The sequence below is a fragment of the Mustelus asterias genome, unplaced genomic scaffold (genome assembly GCF_964213995.1).
Source record: "Mustelus asterias unplaced genomic scaffold, sMusAst1.hap1.1 HAP1_SCAFFOLD_322, whole genome shotgun sequence".
NCBI lineage: Eukaryota > Metazoa > Chordata > Chondrichthyes > Carcharhiniformes > Triakidae > Mustelus > Mustelus asterias.
Window position 1 is genome coordinate 78,157 of NW_027590284.1, and position 26,573 is coordinate 104,729.

The 26,573-nt window shown below is 45.9% G+C and overlaps 3 protein-coding genes across 6 annotated transcripts in view; 2 read left to right on the top strand and 1 right to left on the bottom strand.

The window, feature by feature from the left end:
* LOC144486355 (uncharacterized) overlaps nucleotides 1-26,573 on the bottom strand; it is a 155,819-nt gene that overhangs the window by 63,621 nt on the left and 65,625 nt on the right. The window lies entirely within an intron of this gene.
* Nucleotides 47-7,493, top strand: LOC144486362 (uncharacterized). Of its 4 annotated transcripts, none has more exons than XM_078204394.1 (3): nucleotides 71-112; nucleotides 593-758; nucleotides 4,564-7,487. In XM_078204394.1, the coding sequence occupies exons 2-3, from the start codon at nucleotides 723-725 to the stop codon at nucleotides 5,434-5,436; spliced, it is 909 nt and encodes a 302-aa protein (XP_078060520.1). In that variant the 5' UTR covers nucleotides 71-112; nucleotides 593-722; the 3' UTR covers nucleotides 5,437-7,487. The 4 variants fall into 4 exon arrangements, with proteins under 4 accessions (XP_078060519.1, XP_078060520.1, XP_078060522.1 ...); XM_078204396.1 differs by lacking the exon at nucleotides 593-758 and adding an exon at nucleotides 4,352-4,411 and having other exon boundaries at nucleotides 79-112; XM_078204393.1 differs by lacking the exon at nucleotides 593-758 and having other exon boundaries at nucleotides 47-112; nucleotides 4,564-7,493.
* Nucleotides 23,034-25,791, top strand: LOC144486365 (uncharacterized). The gene is made up of 2 exons (XM_078204399.1): nucleotides 23,034-24,109; nucleotides 25,342-25,791. The coding sequence occupies exons 1-2, from the start codon at nucleotides 23,361-23,363 to the stop codon at nucleotides 25,433-25,435; spliced, it is 843 nt and encodes a 280-aa protein (XP_078060525.1). The 5' UTR covers nucleotides 23,034-23,360; the 3' UTR covers nucleotides 25,436-25,791.

Here is a 26,573-nt window from a genome sequence, read left to right on the forward strand (position 1 = left end):
GGGAGAGGCTGGTCCTCCAACCAGAGTGAATAGGGGAGGGGTCTGAAGCATGCGCAGTGCGGGTAATGGCGGCGGACGGACGGTTTTAACTTGGAGCCGAGATCAGTTCAAGGTAGAGAACGGCGCGCAGGGAGCGATGAATGTGGCGGGTGGGTGGAGAGGCTTCGTAAACATGTTGTTCAAATCCAAACTTCGGAAAATAACTTCTCGGGCGTCCTGTTGGTACCAAATTGGAGGCAACTTGTCGTGTTGGGCCTGGGCTGACGGCCGCCAATCTGTCGTTGGCAATGTCCATCAGTGCGCATGTGCGGCCGGCATCTTTGTCAGGGGCGAAGTGTCGCAGCGGGCAGGCGCGGAAGCCATATTTGTAGGGGGCAGCAGGGCGCAGGAGCGGCGACCTTTGTGACCTGAACCCCCTGCAGTACATGTGGTGTTGGTACATCCACACTGCTGGTAGGGAGGGAATTCCAGCATTTTGTCCCAGCGACTGCGAAGGAATTGCGATGTATTTCCAAGTCAGGATGGTGAGTGACTTGGAGGGGAGTTTGCAGCTGGTGGTGTTCCCATGCCTCTGTTGCCTTTGTCCTTTTAGATGGAAGTGGTTGTGTGTTTGGAAGGTGCTGTCTAAGGACCTTTGGTGAATTCTTGCAGTGCGTCTTGTAGATAGTACACACGGCTGCCACTGAGCTTCGGTGAGAGGAACTTGTTCCCCATTGTTCAGAATGGAGACAACTTGTCCATCAAACTGCATAAACCCTGTAAGGATGAAGAATAAGTATGGCAAGTTTTGGGACCCTTGGATAACAAGTGATATTGTGAGCTGAGTCAAAGAGAAAAAGGAAGCATTTGTCAAGGCTAGGAGGCTGGGAACACACAAAGCAAGTGTGGAATATAAAGAAATTAGAAAGAAACTTAAGCAAGGAGTGAGGAGGGATAAAAGGGGTCATGAAAAATCATTGGCCAGCAGGATTAAGGAAAATTCCAAGGCTTTTTATACATATATAAAGAGCAAGAGGGTAGCCAGGGAGAGGGTTGGCCCACTCAAGGACAAGGGAGGGAATCTATGCATGGAGCCAGAGGAAATGGGCGAGGTATTAAATTAGTACTTTGCGTCAGTATTCACCAAAGAGAAGGACTTGGTGGGTGATGAATCCGGGAAAGGGTGTGTAGATAGTTTGAGTCATGTTGAGATCAAGAAGGAGGTGGTATTGGGACTCTTGAGAAACATTAAGGTCGACAAGTCCCCAGGGCCTGATGGGATATACCCCAAAATACTGAGAGAAGCAAGGGAGGAAATTGCTGGGACCTTGAGAGAAATCTTTGTATCCTCACTGGCTACAGGGGAGGTCCCAGCGGATTGGAGAATAGCCAATGTTGTTCCTTTGTTTAAGAAGGGTAGCAAGAATAATCCAGGTAATTACAGGCCGGTGAGCCTTACATCAGTGGTAGGGAAATTATTGGAGAGGATTCTTCAAGATAGGATTTACTCCCACTTGGAAATAAGTGGACTTATTAGCAAGAGGCAACCTGGTTTTGTGAAGGGGAGGTCAGGTCTCTCTAACTTGATCGGGTTTTTCGAGGAAGTGACGAAGATGATTAATGAGGGTAGGGCAGTGGATGTTGTCTACATGGAGTTCAGAAAGGCCTTTGACAAGGTCCCTCATGGCAGACTGGTGCAGAAAGTGAAGTCACATGGGATCAGAGTGAGCTGGCAAGGTGGATACAGAACTGGCTTGGTCATAGATGACAGAGGGTAGCAGTGGAAGGGTGCATTTCTGAATGGAGGGCTGTGACAAGTAGCGTTCATCGGGGATCAGTGCTGGGACCTTTGCTGTTCATATATATATATATATATATATGATTTAGAAGAAAATGTAACTGGTTTGATTAGTAAGTTTGCGGATGACACAAAGTTTGGTGGATTTGTGGATTGCGATGAGGACCATCAGAGGAAACAGCAGAATATAGATCGGTCGGAGACTTGGGCGGACAGATGGCAGATGGAGTTTAATCCGGACAAATGTGAGGTAATGCATTTTGGAAAGTTTAATAAAGATAGGAAATGTACAGTAAATGGCAGAACCCTTAAGAGTATCGATAGGCAGAGGGATCTGGGTGTACAGGTACACAGGTCACTGAAAGTGGCAACGCATGTGGAGAAGGTAGTCAAGAAGACATGCGGCATGCGTATGTCTTCATCGACCGGGGCATTGAGTTTTAAAAATTGGCAAGTCATGTTGCAGCTTTATAGAACCTTAGTTAGGCAGCACTTGGAATCTAGTGTTCAATTCTGGTCGCCACACTACCCGAAGGGTGTGGAGGTTTTGGAGAGGGTACAGAAAAGATTTACCAGGATGTTGCCTGGTGTGGAGGGCATTAGCTACGAGGAGAGGTTGGAGAAACTTGGTTTTGTTCTCAATGGAACGACAGAGGTTGAGGAGTGACCTGATAGAAGTCGACAAGATTGAGGGGCATGGACAGAGTGGATAGTCAGAAGCTTTTTCTCAGGGTGGAAGAGTCAAATACTGGGGGGCACAGGTTGAAGGTGTGAGGGGCAAGGTTTAAAGGAGATGTACGATGCAAGGTTTTTACAGAGGGTGGTGGGTGCCTGGAACTTGCTGCCGGGGGAGGTAATGGAAGCAGATACGATAGTGAGTTTTAAGGGGCATCTGGATAAATACATGAATAGGATGGGAATAGAGGGATATGATCCCCGGAAGGATAAGGGATTTTAGTTCAGTTGGGCAGCATGGTCGGTGCAGGCTTGGAGGGCCAAAGGGCCTGTTCCTGTGCAGTATTTTTCTTTGTTCTTTGCTCTCTGAGTCCCACTGTCTTATTGATCAGACAGAGCGGTGGCAGCGCAGGAAAGAAAAGGAAACAAATCCTGCTCTCCGAATCCCACTCCCTCATGGAACGTCCTAGCATCATAGAATTCCTACAGAGCAGAAGGAGGCCATTTGGCTATCGAGGCTGCATCAACTACAATCCCATCAAGGACCTATCCCCATAACCCCATACATTTACCCTGGCTAGTCCCCCTGACAGTAAGGGACAATTTAGCATGGCCAATCCACCTAATCCGGACATCTTTTTGGCTAAGTATTTATAGATCTGTGGGTTTGTTCAGTCACATGAAGAACCATGGTGAAACTCACGACCCTAAGTAGACGCGAGCATCACGGTGGCACAGTGGTTAGCACTTCTGCCTCACAGTGCCAGGGATCCAGTTTCCGTTCCTGGCTTGGGTGACTTAAGTTAATTTATTTATTAGTGTCACAAGTAAGCTTACTTTAACACTGCAAATTAATTACTGTGAAATTCTGTGGAGTTCATACGTTCTCCTCGCATCTGTGTGGGTTTCCTCCGGGTGCTCCAGTTTCCCCCCCACAGTCCGAAGATGTGCAGGTTAGGTGGATTGACCATGATAAATTTCCCCTTAGTTTCCCAAGATGTGGAGATAAGGGGACTTGGCTAAGATAAATCTGTGAGGCTACGGGGATAGCTCATAGAATCATAGAGGTTTACAGCATGGAAACAGGCCCTTCGGCCCAATTTGTCCATGCCGCCCTTTTTTTTAAAACCCCTAAGCCAGTCCCAATTGCCTGCATTTGGCCCATATCCCTCTATACCCATCTTACCCATGGAACTGTCTAAACGCTTTTTAAAAGACAAAATTGTACCCGCCTCTACTACTACCTCTGGCAGCTAGTTCCAGACACTCACCACCCTCTGCGTGAAAAAATTGCCCCTCTGGACCCTTTTGTATCTCTCCCCTCTCACCTTTAACCTATGCCCTCTCGTTTTAGATTCCCCTACCTTTGGGAAAAGATATTATCGATCTAGCTGATCTATGCCCCTCATTATTTTATAGACCTCTATAAGACCACCCTTCTGCTTCCTACGCTCCAGAGAAAAAAGTCCCAGTCTATCCAGCCTCTCCTTCTAACTCAAACCACCAAGTCCCGTTAGCATCCGAGTAAATCATTCTTCCTAGTTTAATAATATCCTTTCTATAATAGGGTGACCAGAACTGTACACAGTATTCCAAGTGTGGGCCTTACCAATGTCTTGAGTGGGCAAGAGGGCCTGGGTAAAGTACTCTGTCAGAGAGTCAGTGTCGACTCAATGGGTCGAATGGCCTCCTCCTGCACTGTAGGGATTCGATGATGATAAATATCATCCTCAAATTGAGGGACTGTTGACAATGACGACAATCAAGGCGCAACAGGGAGTTAGTGTGGATATCCTGGTCTTAGGAGAATCTGTTAAAATCCTGGTTTATTTGTACAAATATAAAATCCCTCTCCTCTGTTCTGCTCCCAAATCCTCTCTCACTTTCCTCCCCTCAAAGAGGACAGAGTCTTGTGAAGACCCAGACCGTGTGGCAGCTTCCCTTCCCTGAAGAACATCAGTGAGTCAGTTGTGTTTTATATGACAATCCAGCAGTTTTTATGGTCACTCTTTCCCAGTGCCGGCCCCACAAATTACTGCATTCATTCAGCTCCATTTCACAACCTGTTTTTGTGGGTTCTCTCTCACTCACTCTTTTCTGTTTTAAATCAGTTTTATAGGGTCTTCAAAGGGGAAGGTTTGTATTCGGGAGACGGGAAACCAAACATCACATCAGGATCTGACAAAGTTGCCCAAGTTATTGTAATTGAATATCATCGAGTATTGAACATGGAAGGAAAAAGCACCGTTCAGAGTGGGGAGAAACCGTACACCTGTTCTGTGTGTGGACGAGGCTTCAGTCGATCCTCAGGCTTGTCGCAACATAAATGTCTTCACACTTGGAAGGAGTCATTTTGTTCCCCATCTGAGCTGGAAATCCATCAACGCACTAACGCTGAGAAACCTTTCACTTGCTCCGAGTGTGGGAAGGGATTCAGTGATTTATCCAGCCTGCTGAGACACCGGCGAGTTCACACTGGGGAGAGGCCATTCAGCTGTACTGTGTGTGGGAAAGGATTCAATGATTTATCCAACCTGTTGAAGCACCAGCGAGTTCACGCTTTGGAGAAACCATTCACCTGCCCCAAGTGTGGGAAAGGATTCACTGATTCATCCAACATGTTGAGACATCAGCGAGTTCACGCAGACAAGAGACCATTTAAATGTCAGGAGTGTGGGAAGGGCTTTAAAGGTTCTGAGGATCTGATGTGCCATCAGCGAGTTCACTCTGACGAGAGACCTTTCCAATGTCTGGACTGTGGGAAGTGTTATAAAAGACGCTGGGATCTGATTTGCCATCAGCGAGTTCACTCTGACGAGATACCGTTCAGGTGCTCCAGCTGTGGGGCTGGGTTCAGGCAGTCAACTGAACTCACTGTACACCAGCGCACTCACACCAAGAAAAGACCATTCACCTGCTCCGAATGTGGAAAGGGATTCACTCGGTCATCCTACCTGCTGAGACACCAGCAACTTCATGTGTAACTACAGTGACTGGATTTTGCTGTGAATCACATCCAGGACTGAACCGTGTTCATTGGGGTCTGTTTCTGCTCCTATTTCTAAACTCCAGCCCAGTTACAGGGGCTAATATTTTTGCTTTGAAAAAATAGTTTGTGTAAAGTACACTGTGCTGAATCTTTTAAATAGCTGTTACAAGTTAGTTCCTGTTAAAATTCTCACCCCCTCCCCTGTCTCCTACATCCTCACCTCCAACAACAAGTGTGAGGAGCTCAAAGAGCTTTTTGTCACTAAGATTGAGGCAATCTGATCAGCTGCCTCTGCTGCTTCCCTCTCACACTCGGCCAAACTGTCCTCCACTAAGTCTGGAACTCGCATCTTTTTCCAGTTTCCCTCCCATCTCTCCCTTATGTCCTGTCGGACTCAGCTTGTCCATGACATTCCCCCCCACCCCCCACTCTGTTCCATTGACCTTATTCCTACGAAGCTGTTGACCATTCACCTCCTCCATATTAATCAATACTCTTTACAGTTCTCATTCTCTTCTCGTCCGAGCCTTCTCACCTTTAAATCCATTGTCACCACACACTCTGAAAAAACAATCTTTGACCTCCTCTCCAACCTCCTTTTCCTCTCCAAAGCCCCTGAACTTTGTGTCCCCCGAGGATCTATCCTTGGCCCCTCCTATTTCCCATCTACAAGCTGCCACTAGGTGACATCATCCAAAAGCACTGTGTTGGTTTTCACCTGTACACTGACAACACCCAACTCTACCTCACCCCCATCCCCCTCCATTCCTCCACTGTTACTAAATTAACAAACTGCTTATCCCACGTACACTACTGGATGAGTAGAAATTCCTTCCAGTTAAAAATTGGGAAGATCAGTCACCACTACAATTCCCCAACTACTGAGTCCATCCCTCTCCCTGGGAACTGTCTGAGGCTGAACCACATTCTTCACAATCTCCGTGCTAGATTTGATGTCACGATGAGTTTCTGACCACATTTCCACCCCATCATTGATCCCAGATATTTCAATCTCCATAATGTCGCCTGTCTCCACCCCACCTGCTGCTGAAACCCTCATCCATACCCGTGTTACCCTTAAACTGGATGATTCCAATCCATTCCTGACCAGCCTCTCTCACTCACCCCACCCTCACCTTAAACATGTCTTTTTTATTCATTTGTGGACCGTGGGCATCGCTGGCTGCCCAGCAATAATTCTCCATCCCTAATTGGCCCTGGAGAGCAGTTGAGGGTCAGCCAACATTGCTGTGGGTCTGGAGTCACATGTAGGCCAGACCAGGTAAGGACAGCAGATTTCCTTCCCTGAAGGACGTTAGTGAACCAGATGGGTTTTTATAACAATCGACAATAATTTCATGATCATCAGTAGATTCTTAATTCCAGATATTTTTTATTGAATTCCAATTCCACCACCTGCCGTGGCAGGATTCGAACCCGGGTCCCCAGAACATTGACAATCGTCTAGCGACAATACCACCAGCCCATCGCCTCCCCACATTTGTGATTATCCAAAACTCTGCTGCCTGTGTGCTGTTCACCATCACATCCTGTGCTCACTGAACTACATCGGGTCCACATCAGGTAATGCATTGATTTTAACATTTGCATCCTTGTTTTCAAATCCCTCCACGGCCTGTCCTTCCCAATCTCTAATCTCCAATAACACACCCTCTGAGATATCTGTGCTCTTCTCATTCTGGCCACTTGAACATCTCTGATTTTAATTCTCCATCATTAATGTCTGTGTCCTGGTGTGAAGTTCTGAGATTCCCTCCCTAAACCTCTCTGTCCCTCCATTCCCTCCCTCCTGATTAAAGATTCTCATTAAAATCTCCCACTCCTATCAAGCTTTGGACAGTATGTGGGGTTGTCGAGCTCTCCTGAGCTGAGATTGGAGCTGATTGAGCTGTTGGGCCTGTAGTGGACCTCGAAGAACCGCTGTCTGGAATCTTTCCTCTCAATTCACTGACTCCCAGTGTGACTCAGTATTTTGTTACAAAATTCCTCTCAAGCACCTTGGGATGTTTTATTACATTAAACGTGTTCTATAAATACAAGTTGTTGTTGATCCCAGCAGTCAGTTTGTACACAGTAGGATTCCACAAACAGCAATCAGTCCAACTGATCAATCCATGGTGATGTTAGTTAAAACACAAATGTTGGTCTCACTGCACGGTGGCACAGTGGTTAGCACTGCTGCCTCGCAGCGCCAGGGACCCGGGTTCAATTCCGGCCTCAGGTCACTGTCTGTGTGGAGTTTGCACATTCTCCCTGTGTCTGTGTGGGTTTCCTCCTGGTGCTCCGGTTTCCTCCCAAAGTCCATAGATGTGTGGGTTAGGTTGATTGGCCATGGTAAATTGACCCTAGTGTCAGCGGATTTGCAGGGTGGGGTTAGGGGATAGGGCCTGGGTGGGATTGTGGTCGGTGCAGACTCAATAGGCTGAATGGCCTCCTTCTGCACTGTAGGGATTCTACGATTCTATACAGCAGGGGAACTCCCCTGTGGACAGTGTGTGGAGTTGTTGAGCTCTCTTGAGCTGAGACTGGAGCTGATTGAACTGTTGGGCCTGTTGTGGACTTTGAAGAGCCGCTGTCTGGAATCTTTCCTCTCAATTCACTGACTCCCAGCCGAAATTGTTCCTGATCAGTCAAATAATTAACTCTGAAATCAATCCCTATTTAATCTTTGAAGCAAAATCTACAACCTTAAAACAGCTGTGAAAGAGAAATAAATTTCTTGTGAACTCTCAGAATATCCCAAAGTGATTCACAACGATAGATCTTGGAAGGAAGAATGAGGAGTGGCAGAATAAACTAAATGGGACAATTTTAAACAGAGTGCAGGAACACAATGACCAGGCAGTGGATGTAAACAAATCCTTGACTGTGACAGGACAAGTTGATCAAGCTGTTTAAAGATAAAGCTAATGGGGTCCTCGGATTATTAATGGAGACATGGATTACAAAAGTAAGGCAGTTATAGTGAATCTTTATAAATCACAGATTAATCCTCAGCAGAAATTGTGTGTTCAATTCTGATCACTGCACTCTGGGAAAGATGTCAAGGCCTTGGAGAGGGTGCAGAGAAAATTTCCCAGAATATCAGGGATGATGTCCTGTGGAGAGACTGGAGAAGCTGGGATTGTTCTCTTTAGAGCTGAGAAAGTTACAAAGTGATTTAATAGAGATGTGGACATTCCTGAGGCGTTTTCATCGACACGGAGAAATTGATTCAATTGGGGGAATGTTTGTAACTGCAGAACACAACTTTAAAATAATCAGCAAACAATCCAGGATGAAGATGAGGAGAGATTATTTTACTCAGTGAATGATAATGATCTGGAACACATTATCTGAATGACAGGTGGAAACAGATGCAATAGTAACTTTCAAAAGTGATTTAGACTAATCGCACTGCTTGTGTTTGACACATTTACAAACTACTCGGTGGCCATGGCAACACACACTCCATTTGTTGGTTCAGGGAGTTGAGTGGAATTTCCATTTTAAAGTGTCATCATTCGTTGTACATCAGACCACATCTACAAACCTCTTTCTCACACTTCCAATGAAGAGGGACAAATGTGGATGGATGGATGGATCACTTTGAGAAGTTCTTTACTGTCTAATGTGATTTTCCCTCTCAACAGACCATTTATAAACCTTATTTCTGGGATCTTACGTCAATCACTTATTCAATTGTCCATTAGTCAGGGACATATTCCAGATAATCCGTCCTATTCCTATTGGATGTCCATGAAGTCATTTAGTGGCTCATCACTTGCTTGGACATCCTGTTCAATCTTTACTCAGACGGTTGGTTTACACGTGGGTCATGAGAACCCCACAACCCTATCAAATTCATCTTGTTTCAGGTTCTGTGCCAGTGACATGTCCTTGGCAGATATAACAGGCCGACACTGTCCTGTGTTTGTCAACCCAGGAAGCTTTCTTCATAAGTGAGAGAGATATTCCTATAATATTCAATACATTTCTAAATATTTTATCTCACAGTGATGCCTTACAGATCTCCGCACCTTGAGAAGGGAATAAAAGCAAAATACTGCAGAGGCTGGAATCTGAAACAAAAACAGAAAATGCTGGAAAATCTCAGTAAGTCTGACAGCATCTGTGGAGAGAGAATAGAGCCAACGTTTCGGGTCTGGATAACCCCCTGCCTTGAAACGTTGGCTCTATTCTCTCTCGGTGGTAGTCATGATGTGGAGATGCCGGCGTTGGACTGGGGTAAACACAGTAAGAGTTTTAACAACACCAGGTTAAAGTCCAACAGGTTTATTTGGTAGCAAATGCCATTAGCTTTCAGAGCGCTGCTCCTTCGTCAGATGGAGTGGATATCTGCTCATAAACAAGGCGTTCAGAGACACAAACTCAAGTTACAGAATACTGATTAGAATGCGAATCTTTACAGCTAATCAACTCTTAAAGATACAGACAATGTGAGTGGTGAGAGCATTAGGTCACGGTACCTCCTCTTGCAACTCGGCCAACATTGTCTACCTGATATGCTGCAGGAAAGGATGTCCTGAGGCATGGTACATTGGGGAAACCATGCAGACGCTACGACAACGGATGAATGAACACCGCTCGACAATCACCAGGCAAGACTGTTCTCTTCTTGTGGAGGAGCACTTCAGCGGTCACAGGCATTCGGCCTCTGATCTTCAGGTAAGTGTTCTCCAAGGCGGCCTTCACGACACACGACAGCGCAGAGTCGCTGAGCAGAAACTGATAGCCAAGTTCCGCACACATGAGGACGGCCTAAACCGGGATCTTGGGTTCATGTCACACTATCAGTAACCCCCACAACTTGCCTGGCTTGCAAAATCTCACTGGCTGTCCTGTCTTGAGACTATACACATTTCTTTAACCTGTGCCTAATGCTCTCTCCACTCACATTGTCTGTATCTTTAAGACCTGATTAGCTGTAAAGATTCGCATTCTAATCAGTATTCTGTAACTTGATTTTGTGTCTCTGTATGCCCTGTTTGTGAGCAGATTTCCACTCCATCTGACGAAGGAGCAGTGCTCCGAAAGCTAATGGCATTTGCTACCAAATAAACCTGTTGGACTTTAACCTGGTGTTGTTAAAACTCTTACTCTATTCTCTCTCCACAGATGCTGTCAGACTTACTGGGATTTTCCAGCATTTTCTGTTTTTGAGAAGGGAATATCTTTACTGACTTCTCACAACTAATTTCTGACCAACTTTACTATTTCTAAACTATGAGCTTGTTTTCCTCATTTTTTGACGACATACCATAGATAACAGCAAACTTACTCGAACAATCAGAATCAGCAACACAAACCCTCGAGCTGACAACAGGAATAAATATAAAAACCTTTCCAGTAAAATGTGATAACTATCGACTTAGATTCATCCTCCCCACCTGCAGATCATCTCACACAATTCTAAATTATTGACATATTGTAAATACATCTCGTTCAAGCAAAACTTCATGCACAGACTTTAAATATTCTCCAGCTCTCTGTTCACCTGCATCCAGCTTGTGGATGTTTTCTAACTGATTCTGGACATTCATCAACTTAATTTGTCCTTTCTGAACTGGTTCAGAAATCCTATTGAGGAAATACTTGTAATCCCCGACACCCTCTTCTCCAATCCCCAGGATATCTCTCACCCCCGGTCTGTTTTCTCTGTCAGATTATCTATCAGTCATTCCCTGTAATGAGGCAGTGCCATTGTATAGTCCTGGCTCCACTTAGGAACTTCCCCATTCACATTTAACTGAGACTGTGATCCCACTCCGAACACCACTTGTAAGATTTAGGTCCACTAGTCACAGATTACCTGAAAAGGGGGGGTTGAGCTCAGAAGTGATTTTAAAGTATTTCATTGAGAAGCAACTGTTTAAATATAATACAGAAACTAAATAAACAGGAAAAAACCCATAAACTGACAGGTGAGAATGATTTACCAGTCCCAAAGGACAAACAGGATGACACAGAGTGAGTGCTGGTCTCTGTAGCTGGTGGCTGCAATCTCCTCCGAATGGTTAACTGGTGTGAGCCAGAGTGTGGGTGTTGGGCTGAAGTCGGTACAGATCACTTCAAAATCTCTTCGCTCTCGAGAGCCTGTTTTAACCTTCACACAGGCAGTTGGTTTATGTACGGGTCATGAGATCCGATCGTATCAGGGTTAGAAATCTCTTGTTCAGGGTCGAGCGACATTGTCCTTGGCAGAGATAACAGGCCTGTCCTTTGTTTCAAAAACAGAAAATGCTGGAAAATTTCAGCTGGTCTGACAGCATCTGGAGGGAGAAAATAGAGCCAATGTTTCGAGTCTGGATGACCCTTCGTCAGAGCTGCGATGGAAACTTTCTTCATAAGACAGAGAGTGAGCTACTTCTATAATCCAGAATATTCTGAAAATTTTATAAAGTTATTAGACAGCAATTTCTTACAGTCCGTTACTTGGATTGAACTTGTCTCCACTCCCAGGTTGAGGGGAATTCTGTACCAGACGGGAGGGGTAACATTTGGGAACTCTCGATTCTCCACCAATTTCCATTCCCCTTCTTTCTGGTGGATAATGGAGGTGTCACTGTGTGTAATGTGCAGATCAGTAAGAATTGTCAACAAGGATTAATCAGCATTTTAATTGGAGATGTTAATCAGTGAAACCTCTCAGACACTGAATTGTAAAGTTTGTACCGAAGATCAATTTGGGATTGAAGTAAGAAGTTCAGAATCCTGTTTGTAAATTAATTTCTGATGCGAGTTGCTGAATTATGGGGAAAGGTCGCAGACAGAGGTTCTTAAAGGGACACTGCAGCCCCGGGAGCACAATCAGCTCTAGATCCAGAATATTAAACTCCAGCCCAGTTACTGAGTAAAAACAAACTCCAGCTGTCAGAATGAAAGGGCCCGGTTATCATTAACAGCAGCAATAACAGCAGAATCCAATCCCTGCCCTCACTTGTGAACTCGCTGGTGTTTCAGCAGCTGAGATGAATCAGTGAATCCCTTCCCACACTCGGAGCAGGTGAACGGCCTCTCCCTGGTGTGAACTCATTCATGTCTCAGCAGTTGGCATCAATCAGTGAATCCCTTCCCACACTCGGAGCAGGTGAATGGCCTCTCCCCAGTGTGAGCTCGCTGGTGTACAGTGAGACTGCCTGAGTGTCTGAAGCTCTTTCCACAGTAAGTGCAGCTGAATGGCCTCTCCCCAGTGTGAGCTCGCTGGTGTACAGTGAGACTGCCTGAGTGTCTGAAACTCTTTCCACAGTCAGTGCAGCTGAATGGTTTCTCCCCAGTGTGAACTCGCTGGTGTTTCAGCAGGTGGATGAAAGCCTAAAGCTCATTCCACAGTCAGTGCAGCTGAATGGTTTCTCCCCGGAGTGAACTCGCTGGTGTGCCACTAGGTTAGAGGAATTAATGAATCCCTTCCCACACACGGAGCAGGTGAACGGCCTCTCCCCAGTGTGAACCTGCCGGTGTAACGCTAGATTGTATGACTGAATGAATCATTTCCGACACACAGAGCAACTGAACGGCCTCTCTCCAGTGTGAACACGCTGATGTAATGCTAAGTTGGATGACTGAGTGAAATCCTTCCCACACATGGGACAGTTGAAAGGTCTCTCCCCAGTGTGGGTGCGTCGATGTGTTTCCAGTTTGGACGGGCAAGTGAATGCTTTCCCACAGTCCCCACATATCCACGGTTTCTCCGTGGTGTCGGTGTCATCATGTCTCTCCATGTTGATGATCAGTTGAAGCCTCGTCCACACACAACACGTGTACAGTTTCTCCTCACTGTGAATGGTGATGTTTTTTCAGGCTGTGTAACTGTTTAAAGCTCTTTCCACAGTCAGTTCACTGGAACACTCTCACTCGGGTGTGCGTCTGTCTCGGTGATTTTCTAATCCCATTGATTTATGAAATCGTTTCCCACCGACAGAAGAGACAAACATTTTTCCTTCCACATTCAAAGGTCAATGATATTCAGCTCCTGATGAATCGAGTGACTCTCAGATTTTGACATGATGTTTGTTCTGACTTTCCTGTCTGGAACTCCTTTCCCGCTCACCCCCTGTAAAAGGAGTTTACAGAAGTTATCAGTATAAATAGAGGACAGAAATTCAGAGCAGACAATTCTAGTTTCTGTGGAAGCTTTCAAGGGAACATAGGAATTAGGACAGAAGAAGACAAATTCAGCTCTTCGAGCCTGCTCCGCCATTCAATCAGATCATGGCTGATCTCTCCCTGGTCTCAAATCCACCTCCCCACCTGTTTATACTCCAGATTCTTTACAATAAATACCAACATCCCATTTGCCTTTTTTATTACATGCTGCACCTGCAGACCGACTTTCTGTGATTCATAAAAATAGACACCCAGATCCCTCTGCCTGGACACATAGTGAAGCTGCTTTCCATTTAGATAATTTGCCTTTCCATTTTTTTCTGTCAGTGGATAACCTCACACCGGTCCACACTAAACTCCATCTGCCAAACTTTCGCCCATTCTCCTAACCTATCCATCTGTAGAAGCTTTATATCCTCTTCACTGACTGCTTTCCCACCTATTTTAGTATCACCCGCAAATTTTGCTGTGTTACACACTGTCCCTGCTTGCAGATCATTTATATAGATTGTAAAGAGTTGAGGTCCGAGGACTGATCCCTGCGGCACCCCCTTAGTTACGTTTCGCCAGCCAGAGAAGGACCCATTTATCCCGACCCTCTGCTTTCTGTCAGTGAGCCAATCCTCAATCCAATCCAGTTCTCCACCCTCAATCCCCTGCGATCACACTTTCTGGATCAGTCTTTTATGCGGCACCTTGTCAAATGCTTTCTGGAAGTCTATATATACCACATCCACAGGTTTCCCCATGTCCACCTTGCTGGTTCTGTCCTCTAAGAATTGAAGCAAGTTTGTCAAACATGACTTACCCTGAATAAAACCATGCTGACAATGGTGGATTGAGCTTTGCCATTCCAAATGCTCATTCATCTCCTCCTTAACGATTGATTCCAGCAGCTTCCTCACTACACAGGTCAAGCGAGCTGGCCTTTGGTTTCCTATTTTTTGCCTCTCTCCCTTTTTGAATAAGGGCATCACATTAGCCTGTTTCCAATCTAGTGGGACCTTATCAGAATCCAAGGAATTTTGAAATATCACAACTAATGCATCCACTATCTCTGCTGCCGCCTCCGTTAATACCCTCGGGTGCAGGCCATCAGGCCCCAGAGACTTATCTGCCTTTAATCCACTTAGTTTATTCAATACCTCGCCGAAGTGATGATTATTGCACCAAGTTGCTCTGCATTAACAACAGTTTTTAGAAAATCTTCATTATTCTCTACTGTGAAGACAGAGGCAAAATATTGGATTAGTGTCTCTGCCATCTCTGTGTTCCCCATTAATACCTCACCAGTATTGTCCTCTAAAGGGCCAACATTTACTTTAGCTATTCTCTTCCACCATATATACTTCCCCAGATCTATAACTCTGTGTCCCACACACTCCTCTCCCTCTCTGCTCATTGCTCCAGATTCAATCTCCAGTCTCCTCCAGATTCTTTTCTCCTCTCCAGATTCTCTCTCCTCCTGTCCTTAAACTGGTGACTCAGGCTGTGGATCAATCCCACTCCGTCACTCTCATTCTCACAAATAATGCAGCTCACAACAACAAATCAACTTTAATGACTTTATTACTGATTTTATATATCCAGAAATAATCACCTTTCCCAATTGGGCCTTTGCCTCAGGTTATGATTCCTCAACAATGAAAAGAGAAGCTCCGCTTGGTGACTGGAGGACCAAGAAGGAGCAGCTGGTCCTCCAAGCAATCGGAGTGAATGAGGGGCGAGTTGGGAGAACCGAGAAGGAGCAGCTGGTCCTCCAACCAGCGTGAATGAGGGGCGGGCCTGGAGGACCAAGCGGGAGCGGCTGGTCCTCCACCCAGAGTGAATGAGGGGCGGGGCCTCCAACCAATCGGAGTGAATGAGGAGCGGGGCTGGAGGACCGAGAAGGAGCGGAGTGCCCCCTCCAGTCCTGCTCCAGAATCTGTGGAATCTTGTGCCTTTATTCACTTGTTAGACTCATAGAATCCTAAGAGCAGGCCATTCAGCCCATCGAGTCTGCACAATCCCACCCAGGCTCTATCCCCATAACCCCATGCATTTACCCTAGCTAGTCCTCCTGACACTAAGGGGCAATTTAGCATGTCCAATCCATCTAACCCGCACACCTTTAGGCTGTGGGAGGAAACCGGAGCACCCGGGGGAAACCCACACAGACACAGGGAGAATGTGCAGACTCCACACAGACAGTCACCCAAGCCGGGAATCGAACTTGGGCCCCTGGTGCTGAGGCAGCAGTGCTGACCACTGTGCCACCGTGCCACTTGTCAAGTGTCTTGAATCACAACCTTTATTTTAATCAAACTGTTTATTGTCCCTAACTGGATCTCCCCTCACATCCCGGGGTCTGGTCAAGGATCGTAACAATAAGGGGGTGAAAATTTATCGGGATAGGTGGGTATATGGAGTTGAGGTTACAATCAGATCAGACATCATCTTATTGAATGGTAGACCAGACTCAAGGGGCCAAGTGGCCGACTCCTCCTAATTCCTATATCTGCATGTATGTTCACTAATGTCCTTTAGGGAAGGAAATCTGCCATCCTTACCTGGTCTGGCCTACATGTGACACCAAAGCCACAGCAATGTGGTTGTTTCTTAAATGCCCACCAAGGGCAACTAGGGATGGGCAATAAATGCTGTCCAGCCAACAATGACCATGTTCCATAAATGAATAAAAAAATGTTGCAATGAGAGCCATGCACTTGATATCAATGTATTTATATTGCTTTTTTTCTTGTTGGTGGGGGGGGTGATGTTTAAAATTTCAGATTTATTCTGTAGGCAGCCAGTGTGTCTGGAAAACATTTAGCTGTAAAAGCAAATTAGAACAAAAAGTCTCGTGATTAATTCAGAGCTTCCTTCTCCCTCGGTCTGTTCTAACAAACTGTGTCCATCTGAGTTACATTTATACAGATTCACTCACTCAGTAAGTGATCAGATTTCACTGAACTACAACAACAACTTATATTAATGTAGAACTTTTCACTGAATAAAATGTCCGAAGCAGTTTCACAGGAACAAAAGGACACATTGGGTCAGATGATCCAAAGAGATTGGTTATAAGGAGAGTCTTTAGGGAGGAAAGTGAAGTGGAAAGGTGGAGAGGTTTAGGGAGGAAATTCCAGAGCTTAGGGTCCAGGCAGCTGAAGGCACGGCCACCAATGGTGGGGTGATTTAAATCAGGGGTGAAGGACATCCGGGACAGGACATCTGGGAATGGTGCTCCATGTGTGTGGCCCCATAGCCCAGGCTCAAGGCCCTAATCTGAACTTTGGGACAGTGTTTGACCGTCCCTGGTCTCAGAGAAAAACAATTCCCCCGATAAACATCTTGTAAGATCTGTGTTTATTGATACCATAAAAAGTTGGGACCAGTCCAGTCCTCCTGTGTACTGGATGGGGATTGATTTTAACAGATTTAAACTCCTCTGGATCTCAGTGCTACAACTTGAATATCTTTTGGTTAAAAATGAAAATAAATAAATATTGAAAAGTGAACAGAACAAAAATGGGGAAACAGACACAACCCCCTTCATGTTCACTGAACATTCCTTCACCCACTCATCCACCCAGTGGCTCCCAGCCGGATCGACAATCAGCGCAAACTCAGAGAGAGGGGAGCTGGTCCTCGGGATGTAACAATGGACAAGGGCTGGAAGTTTACAGTTTATGGTCATGACCTGCATGGAGGCAAGTCAGAGCCGTGCTTGAAGCTCCATGGAGGCAGCCACTTTCTCCATGATAGACAGTCTCTGGAACCTCCACCAGCCCCACAACCCTCCGAGCTCCCTGCCCTCCTCCAATTAGGGAAGAAGGTGACTCAGTGGTAATGTCTTTGATTGGATTTATTATTGTCACCTGTATTGGGATACTGTGAAAAGTATTGTTTCTTGCACAACATACAGACAAAAAACATACTGTTCATAGAGTACATCAGGGAGAAGGAAAGGAGACAGTGCAGAAAATAGTGTTAAAGTCATAGCTAGGGTGTAGAGAAAAGCTTAATGCAAGGTAGGTCCATTCAAGAGTCTGATAGCAGCAGAGAAGAAGGTGTTCTTGAGTCGGTTGGTCCGTGATCTCAGACTTGAGTGCTTTCTATGGTGCATCTGTAAAAGCTAATGAGAGTCGTAGCAGACATAGAACAAAGAACAATACAGCACAGGAACAGGCCCTTCGGCCCTCCAAGCCCGTGCTGCTCCCTGGTCCAAACTAGACCATTCTTTTGTATCCCTCCATTCCCACTCCGTTCATGTGGCTATCTAGATAAGTCTTAAACGTTCCCAGTGTGTCCGCCTCTACCACCTTGCCTGGCAGCGCATTCCAGGCCCCCACCACCCTCTGTGTAAAATTCATGCCAAATTTTCTTAGCCTCCTGAGAAAGCAGAGGTGTTGGTGGCCTTTCTTAACTATAGTGTTGGCGTGGAGGGACCAGGACAGGTTGTTGGTGATCTGGACACCTCAAATCATGAAGCTCTCAACCATTTCCACTTCTGGAACAGACATCCAGAAGTCCAGCCCAATGCTCTGGGGACATGGGTTCAAATCCCCAATTCAATTAATGAATCTGGAATTCTAAAGCTAGTCTCAGTAATGATGTCCATGTTAGTTATCATCGATTGTTGTAAAACTTTACCAATGTCCTTTAGGGAAGGAAATCTGCCATCCTTATCTGGTCTGGCCTACGTGTGACTCTGGACTCACAGCAATGTGGTTGGGTCTCGGGCCGAGCAAGCCACTCAGTTCAGGGACAATAAGGGATGGGTAACAAGTTCTGGCCTTTCCAGTGATGCCCACATCCCAGGAGACAATAAAATAAAATGTTCTGACCCTCTTCAGCTCCCCCAACCGGCTTCACTCCACCTGTACTTTCACCTGCTGAGGTCCTAAAGGATGGAAATCCCTCACTAAACCTGCTCCTTACCTTTTCAACCCAGCTTCTTACCGTCTGTGAAGGGTCTCGGTACATTCTAACCTGTTACTGGGTAAATACCAATTGTTGTCACCGCTTTTCATCTGAAAACTCAGGAATGTCACAAAAACATTTGGAAACTTCAGATCAGAGACATTTTCAGACTGGAATAGTCACTTGTGGTCAGGAACAGCTCGCAGTTTTATATCAATCTGATTTCAGAGCATGCTTTGTGAACAATCACTATCTAATAATCTTCATAAAATGTAAAAATGTTCCTTGAAAATTAACAGAACAGCACTCTCTGTCCCTCCCTCTCTCCCTCTTATGAAGAAAGCTTCCACAGCAGCTTGCTGGGTGACAAACCCAGAATGGACCTGTTTTCTCTCCCCAGATAAGGAGCTCTGATCCATGGAAGAGAGCGGCTGAACACATTTCTTACACACCTCAGGATTAACCCACACATTCAGTCCTCAATGTGATTAACAGCAGCAAAAGCAGTTGAATCCAACCCCTGCAGACACTCATGAAATTGCTGGTGTCTGAGCATTTGCTGTAAGTCAGTGAATCCATTCCCACACTCGGAACAGGTGAACAGTCTCTCCCCAGTGTGAACTCGCTGGTGCATCACGAGACTTTTGCTGCTTTTGAAGCTCTGCTCACAGTCAAAACATTTAAAAGGTTTTACATTGATGTGAATTTGCTGGTGTTTCAGTAGGTGGTATGATTGAATGAAGTTCTTCCCACACACAGAGCAGCTGTATGGTCTCTCTCCAGTGTGAATTCGCTGGTGTACAGTGAGTTCAGATGATCGCCTGAACCCAGTCCCACAGTGAGAACATCTAAATGGTCTCTCGAGTGTGAACACGTTGATGACACGTCACTTCACCGGAGGTTTTAAAGCACTTCCCACAGTCTGGACATTTAAAGGGTCTCTTGTCAGTGTGAACTCGCTGGTGTTTCTGCAGGTTGGATGTAGCAGTGAATCGCTTCCCACACAAGGGGCAGGTGAATGGCTTCTCCTCACTGTGAATGTGTTGGTGCCTCAGCAGATACTTTTTGCTTTTAAATGTTTTCTCACAGTCAGAACATTTGAAAGGTGTCTGATCAGTGTGAACATACTGGTGTGTCAGCAGGCTGGATGACTGAGTGAATCCCTTCCCACAGGTGGAGCAGGTGAACGGCCTCTCTCCAGTGTGAGCACGTCGATGCATTTCCAGTTCAGAAGGGTAACTGTAACCCTTTCCACAATCCTCACATTTCCACAGTTTCTCCATGGTGCCGGTGTCCTTGTGTCTCTCCAGGTTGGACACTTAGTTGAATCCTCATCCACACACAGAACATGTGAACGGTTTCTCCTTACTATGAATGGTGTGATATTTTTTCAGGCTGTGTAACTGGTTAAAGCTCTTTCCATAGTCAGTTCACAGAAATACTCTCTCAGGTATTTGTGTGTGTCTCAGTGCTTTTCCAGTCACACTGATGTTTGAAATCTTTTCCCACAGACAGAATAAACATTTCTCCTTCCACATTCAAAGGCCAATGATATTCAGACCCTGATGAATCGAGTGACTCTGTCAGATCTCGTTGTGATATCTGTTTCTGTCTGTAATTCCTCCTTTCCAATATTCTGTAAAACAGTTTACAAAAGTCATCAGTTAGTCCAGGATAGAAATTTTGAACAATTTTAGTTTCTCTGGAACATTTTTTCCTCTCTTGCTTGCCTTCATTGGCCGGGGCATCAAGTATAAAAGTTGGCAAGATGTGTTACAGCTGTATGAAACTTTAGTTAGGCCACATTTGGAGTATTACATGCAGTTCTGGTTGCCACACTACCAGAAGGACGTGGATGCTTTGGAGACACTATAAAGAAGGTTTACCAGATGTTGCCCAGTCTAGAGGGTTTAAGTTATGAAAAGAGGTTGGATAAACCTGGATTGTTTTCACTGGAAAGACGGAGGCTGAGGGGTGACCTGATAGAGATCTACAAAATTATAAGATGCATAGATAGGGTAGATAGTCAGAGGCTTTTTCCCAGGGCAGAAGGGTTGACTATGAGAGGGCACAGGTTCAAGGTGAGGTGGGGAAAGTTTTTCACACAGAGGGTTGTGGGTGCCTGGACCATGCTGCCAATGGAGGTTGTGGAAGCAGGCACGTTAGCAACGTTCAAGGCGTATCTTGATAGACACACGAACGGGAGACAAACAGAGGGATAGAAACAGAGGGACAATAAGTAGTGGGTGTAAATTAGGAATCAGCGCAGGCTCGGTGGGCCAAAGGGCCTGTTCCTGTGCTGCATTGTTCTTTGTTCTCCTAAATCTGTAAATCCCCTTCCCACACACTCTCCCTCCTCCCTGGGCTGAAGTCCAAACCCATCTCACCATCTCTTTCCTCCAGTTTTCTCCCTCCCTCTCCTCTGTCTGGGTTCAGTTAGAAGTCTCACAACACCAGGTTAAAGTCCAACAGGTTTTTTTGGTAGCAAATACCATAAGCTTTCGGAGCACTGCTCCTTCGTCAGATGGAGTGGAAATGGAGTGGGTTCAGTTCTCCAGCTCCTGTCTGCAGACTGACAATAAAACCAATGGGTTTTATTGGGGGGTTTGGAACCTCCTGCACTCACCCGCCTGAGTCCAGATTCACAGCCACACCGCGCATGCTCCAGCTCACAATGGGCCGGGGAGTGATTGACGGGCAGTTCCGGACCAATAGGAAGAGGATCATCCGGGTCCCGGATTGAACCGGGCAACCGGCCACCATCTTGGGAGAGGAAGGCGTATCTTTTGTTCAGGGAGCGGAGCGCGGGGACGGCCATCTTGGTAAGGGAGGGGGGAGTGGGCGGGGCTGCTCCCTGTGGCCTGGGCCCGGGTTACCCGGGCAACCGGCGGGCGCCGCCATCTTGAGGTGGTGATTGTCCATCCGGGTGTTGAGTGAAGGGATGGACAATGAGCTGGAGCTGAGTTTGGAAAGTGTTCAGAGGAAGGTGTGAAATCAGATTGACAGCCAGATCTGTGTAAGAACTAGAAACTCACATTCAGTATGTTTCTCAAAGCTCACCACAATGCTGCAAACACTCAGCTCATCAACAACAAGCCTCTGGCATTGCAAATGTTAACTCTGTTTCTCTCTCTCCACAGAAGCTGCCAAAACCTGCTGAGGATTTCCACAACTTCCTGTTTTCATTTCCCATTTCCAGAACTTTCTGTTTTTTGTTTCCATTTCCAGCTTCTCCAGTCTTTCACTGCGATTATTATAGAATTCCTACAGTGCAGAGGAGGCCATTTGGCCCATTGAGCCTGCACCGAACAACAATCCCACCCAGGCCCTATCACTGCAACCTCACCTATTTACCCTGTTAATCCCCCTGAGGGTACTAAGTAGGTCAATTTAGCATGGCCAATCCACCTAGCCTGCGCCTCTTTGGACTGTGGGAGGAAACCGGAGCATCCGGAGGAAACCCACGCAGACACGGGGAGAACGTGCAAACTCCACACAGATAGTGACCCAAGCCGGGAATCGAACCCGGATCCCTGGAGCTGTCAGGCAGCATTGATAACCACTGTGCCTTTTTTTGTTTTTAAAGTTAAAGTTTATTTATTAATGTCAAGTAAGGCTTATAGTAACACTGCAATGAAGTTACTGCGAAATTCCCCGAGTCGCCACACTCCGGCACCTGTTCGGGTCAATGCACCTAACCAGCACGTCTTTCAGACTGAGAGGGGAAACCGGAGCACACAGGAAACCCACACAGACATGGGGAGAACATGCAAACTCCACACAGACCCAAGGGCTGGAATTGAACCCAGGTCCCTGGCGCTGTGAGGCAGCAGTGCTAACCACTGTGCCACCATGTCGTGTTTTTTTAAAGTTCAGAGTAAAATAATTGTCACAATTTAAATATACAAATCAGCGATATTTATTTGTTTAACTGAGACTGGGCTGTTCAGGAGCAATGTCAGGAATCACTTCACGGAAAATAGAAATCTGGAATTCTGATCAGATTCAGTCAACAGAAAATTTAAAAACTGAGATTGTGAGAAGGTTGTGAGATGAGAGTGTGAAGGATTCTGGAATCAAGGGAGTTGGATGGATTTAACAAACAGATCAGGCAAGTCATCCTCAAACCCAAGAGACTACCAATGAAATAGGAAGTCAGGGCAGATCGGGAAGGTGGGGCTCTTTTGGTGTCATGCCCAAGGTACTCAGGTGACCAGGTGCCACTTGAGGGAGGAAGCTGGCGAGTCTTGTCCAACCAACAGGGTACATGTGTGGCCGTGTTAGTGAAGGGGCATTGGGTTGGCGGGGCATCAGGGAGCAGTGACCAGGAGAGAAAATGATTGATTTTATTCTTATTCTGCAAACAGCAGCTGGAGGTCTGAACACAGCCAGAGAAATGGGGGAGGGAAAACTGGGAGTGAAGGAAAGACACTTCACTGGATTCTGCGCAGGGAGATTGTGTGGGATGGGGAACAAAAATGTTCCACAGAAACTGGAATTGTCTGTTCTGAATTTCTATCCTGGATTTACCGTGATGACATTTGTAAACTCCTTTTCCAGGATATTGGAAGGAGAGGAAACTCAAACCTAACATCACATCAAGATCTGACGGAGCTATTTGCGGCATCGGGATTATGAATGCGGAAGGAGAAAGGATTTCTGTTCTGTCTGTGGGAAAAGATTTCAGACATCAGTGTGATTGGGAAAGCACCGAGACACACACACCCGAGTGAAGGTGTTCCAGTGAACTGACTGGAAAGAGCTTTAACCAGTGACACAGCCTGAAAAAACATCACACCATTCACATTGGGGAGAAACTGTACACGTGTTGTGTGTGTGTGGACGAGCCTTCAACTGATCAACAACCTGGAGAGGCACATCAGCACCATGGAGAAACCGTGGAAATGTGAGGACTGTGGGAAGGGATTCAAATGGCCGTCCCAGCTGGAAATTCATCAGCGCACTCACACTGGGGAGAGGCCATTCACCTGCTCCATGTGTGGGAAGGGATTCAGAGAGTCATCCAACCTGCTGCAACACCAGCGAGTTCACACTGACCTGAGACCTTTTAAATGTCCAGACTGCGGGAAGGGCTATAAAAGTTCTGGGGACCTGATGTCCCATCAACGTGTTCACACTGACCAGAGGCCATTCAGGTGCTCTCACTGCGGGTTCAGGAAATCATCTGAATTCACTGTACACCAGCGCACTCACACTGGGGAGAGGCCGTTCACCTGCTCCATGTGTGGGAAGGGGTTCATTAATTCATCCAACCTGTCGAGACACCAGCGCACTCACTCTGATGCAAGAACTTTTAAATGTCCTGACTGTGAGGAGAGCTTTAAAAACAGTGATAATCTGCTGAGACATCGACGCACTCACACTGGAGAGAGACCATTCACTTGCTCCGAGTGTGGGAAGGGATTCACTCGATCAGCCGCACTGCTGACACACCGGCGAGTTCACAGCGGAGAGAGGCCATTCACCTGCTCCGAGTGTGGGAAAAGATTTACTTGTTCATCTCATCTATTGAAACACCAGCGCACTCACACTGTGGAGAGACCATTCACCTGCTTCATGTGTGGGAAGGGATTCACTCAGTCTTCTAACCTGCTGACACACCAGCAAATTCACAAGTGAGTGCAGAGGTTGGAGTTCTCTGTTATTGCTGCTGTTGATCACATTGAGGATTAAATGTGTGGGTTAAACCTGAGGTGGGTATGAAATGTGTCCCAGCTGCTCTCTTCCATGGTTCAGAGCTCCGAGACATGGAACAGAGGCTCCTTTACAACTGTGTTTAGAGTCAGGAAGAACAACAGTGAATGCTGGAAACATGCTGTCAGATCAGAGATTGGTGTAAAACTGGGATCTGTTCCTGAGTGAGAGCGAAACAGCAGGTTTAAGTTTCCTGTCTGGAACTGATTGTGGTAATTATGGTAATCATAGAATCCCTACAATGCAGAAGGAGGCCATTTGGCCCATCGAGTCTGCACCGACTCTCTGTCAGAGCATCTTCCCCAGACACACCCCTCCCCGCCCTAGCCCCATAACCCCACGCATTTACCCCACTAATCCCCCTAACCATAACATCTTGGGACATCTATGGGGCAATTTAGCATTGGTCAATCTGCCTAACCTGCACATCTTTGCACTGTGGGAGGCAACCAGGGAGCATTTACATGGAGGTGGTGCTTCTACCCAGAGTGTAATGGTAATGCTGCTGCACTTTGATACGACTGCTCAGACATCAGACTGTGTCGGCTCTTATTGATACTGAATAAAATCTAACCACTGTCACCAATAAGGGTTATCACTGGGAATCATTTCAGAGTTTGGGAAAAGAGAATAAAGGGTTAATGGACACCCCGAATCCCAATTCTATAGATTAAAAGGATGTTCACAATGCTCTGGGCCCAAATGGTTTCTCTCCAGCTCCTCTGCACCTGTTACTGTGACTCCACACTTTGGGCACATGGACTGAACCCCAGGGGTTCCGTCACCATCTGCCCCAATTGCCCGTCTCCTGCCCCGATTGGCTGGAGGCCCATTTCCCAGTCAGTCCTCCAGCACCTTCCTGTCTCTCTATCAGTGCGACGCCCAGGGCAGTTTCCCAACTGGGGCACAGGCCCCATTATTCTCAGCTAAATTCAGCTCTTAGCTCCATTGCCTGGCTGGCATTGACACGAGCAATAGAGACAGAAAGGTGCCCCAGGCTCAAGTGGGAACCTGAAACTTGTAGCTTTCAACAAACTCTTCAACATTTGTGCATTCAATACCTGTTTTTGTATGAGGTTGTTATTTTTACATTGAGGCACTGGAGGCGAAGAATAACTTTCCCTTTCTAACTTTGTATTGTCTGTTGTATCAGCCACGGCACAGTGGATCACACTCTTCCACAAGAAACTACCAAGGGTCATGAACAAAGCCCAGTCCATCACACAAACCAGCCTCCCATCCATTGACTCTGTCTACATTTCCCGCTGCCTTGGAAAAGCAGCCAGCATAATTAAGGACCCCACACAACCTGGACATTTGCTCTTCCACCTTCTTCTGTTGGTAAAAAGATACAAAAGTCTGAGGTCACGTACCAACTGACTCAAGAACAGCTTCTTCCCTGCTGCCGTCAGACTTTTGAATGGACTTAACCTGCATTAAGTTGATCTTTCTCCACATCCTAGCTATGACTGTAACACTACATTCTGCACTCTCTCGTTTCCTTCTCTATGAACGGTATGCTTTGTCTGTATAGTGTGCAAGAAACAATACTTTTCACTGTATACTAATACATGTGACGATAATAAATCAAATCTTCACTCTGAATCAGAAGATTGTTCTTTCCAATCCCAGTCCATTGACCTGAGGCCAACATTCAAAATGCCAGCACTGAGGGAGTGCTGCATTATTAGAGCTGCTGCCTTTAGGATGAGATGCCAACCCAAGTACCCCATCTGCCCCTTTTATCCCCAAAGTGACCATTACCTGACATCAGAGTTGGGCTGATTGTGACATGACACTTGGTCAATTTGGTGACCAGATTAATTTAACCGGATCCCCAATTACTGACACCACCTTCTCTCATTATCTTAGACAGGAATACAATTGCACAGTTTCACACTAACCCTTTATCTGATTCTATACAATCAGGTGTTCAGACAATTTCAAATTTTGAGACAAATCAGAGCTTGAAGGTCTCTCTTGAAAGTACATTTATCATCATTGCACATTCTTTACATACACAGCAATTCAGATTATAATTTTTATAGCAAATAAAACTCAGTTTTTACTATAAGCTGACGTGACACTAATAGATAAACTTAAACATAGTGACTGATTCTTGATTGATTTATTAATTATAACTCAATTAAATCTCACTACTTCTCCAATCATCTATTGCTGACTGCTAGCTAATTAATACAGTAATCTTCAAATAATAAACTTGGTTACTACAAGATAGACTAGTTCAAAAAGACACTTTGTAGAAAGACAACAGCTTTCTTCCTTACTAATCCTGACCAGACTGAACAATGAACCTTATTCTTCAGCTGGACTTTGGAAGAATATGATATCCTGTAGCTTATCAAAATTAGAAAATAATTTCTT

What these genes read in the sequence shown, in the direction of transcription:
- LOC144486362 (XM_078204393.1), top strand. Translation starts at nt 50, where the DNA reads ATGCGCAGTGCGGGTAATGGCGGCGGACGGACGGTTTTAACTTGGAGC. An exon ending in GGAGCCGAGATCAGTTCAAG is followed by an intron (nt 113 to 4,563) that starts GTAGAGAACGGC and finishes GTTTTAAATCAG; the next exon opens with TTTTATAGGGTCTTCAAAGG.
- LOC144486365 (XM_078204399.1), top strand. Translation starts at nt 23,361, where the DNA reads ATGGAGAAACCGTGGAAATGTGAGGACTGTGGGAAGGGATTCAAATGG. An exon ending in ACACACCAGCAAATTCACAA is followed by an intron (nt 24,110 to 25,341) that starts GTGAGTGCAGAG and finishes CTGTTGTATCAG; the next exon opens with CCACGGCACAGTGGATCACA.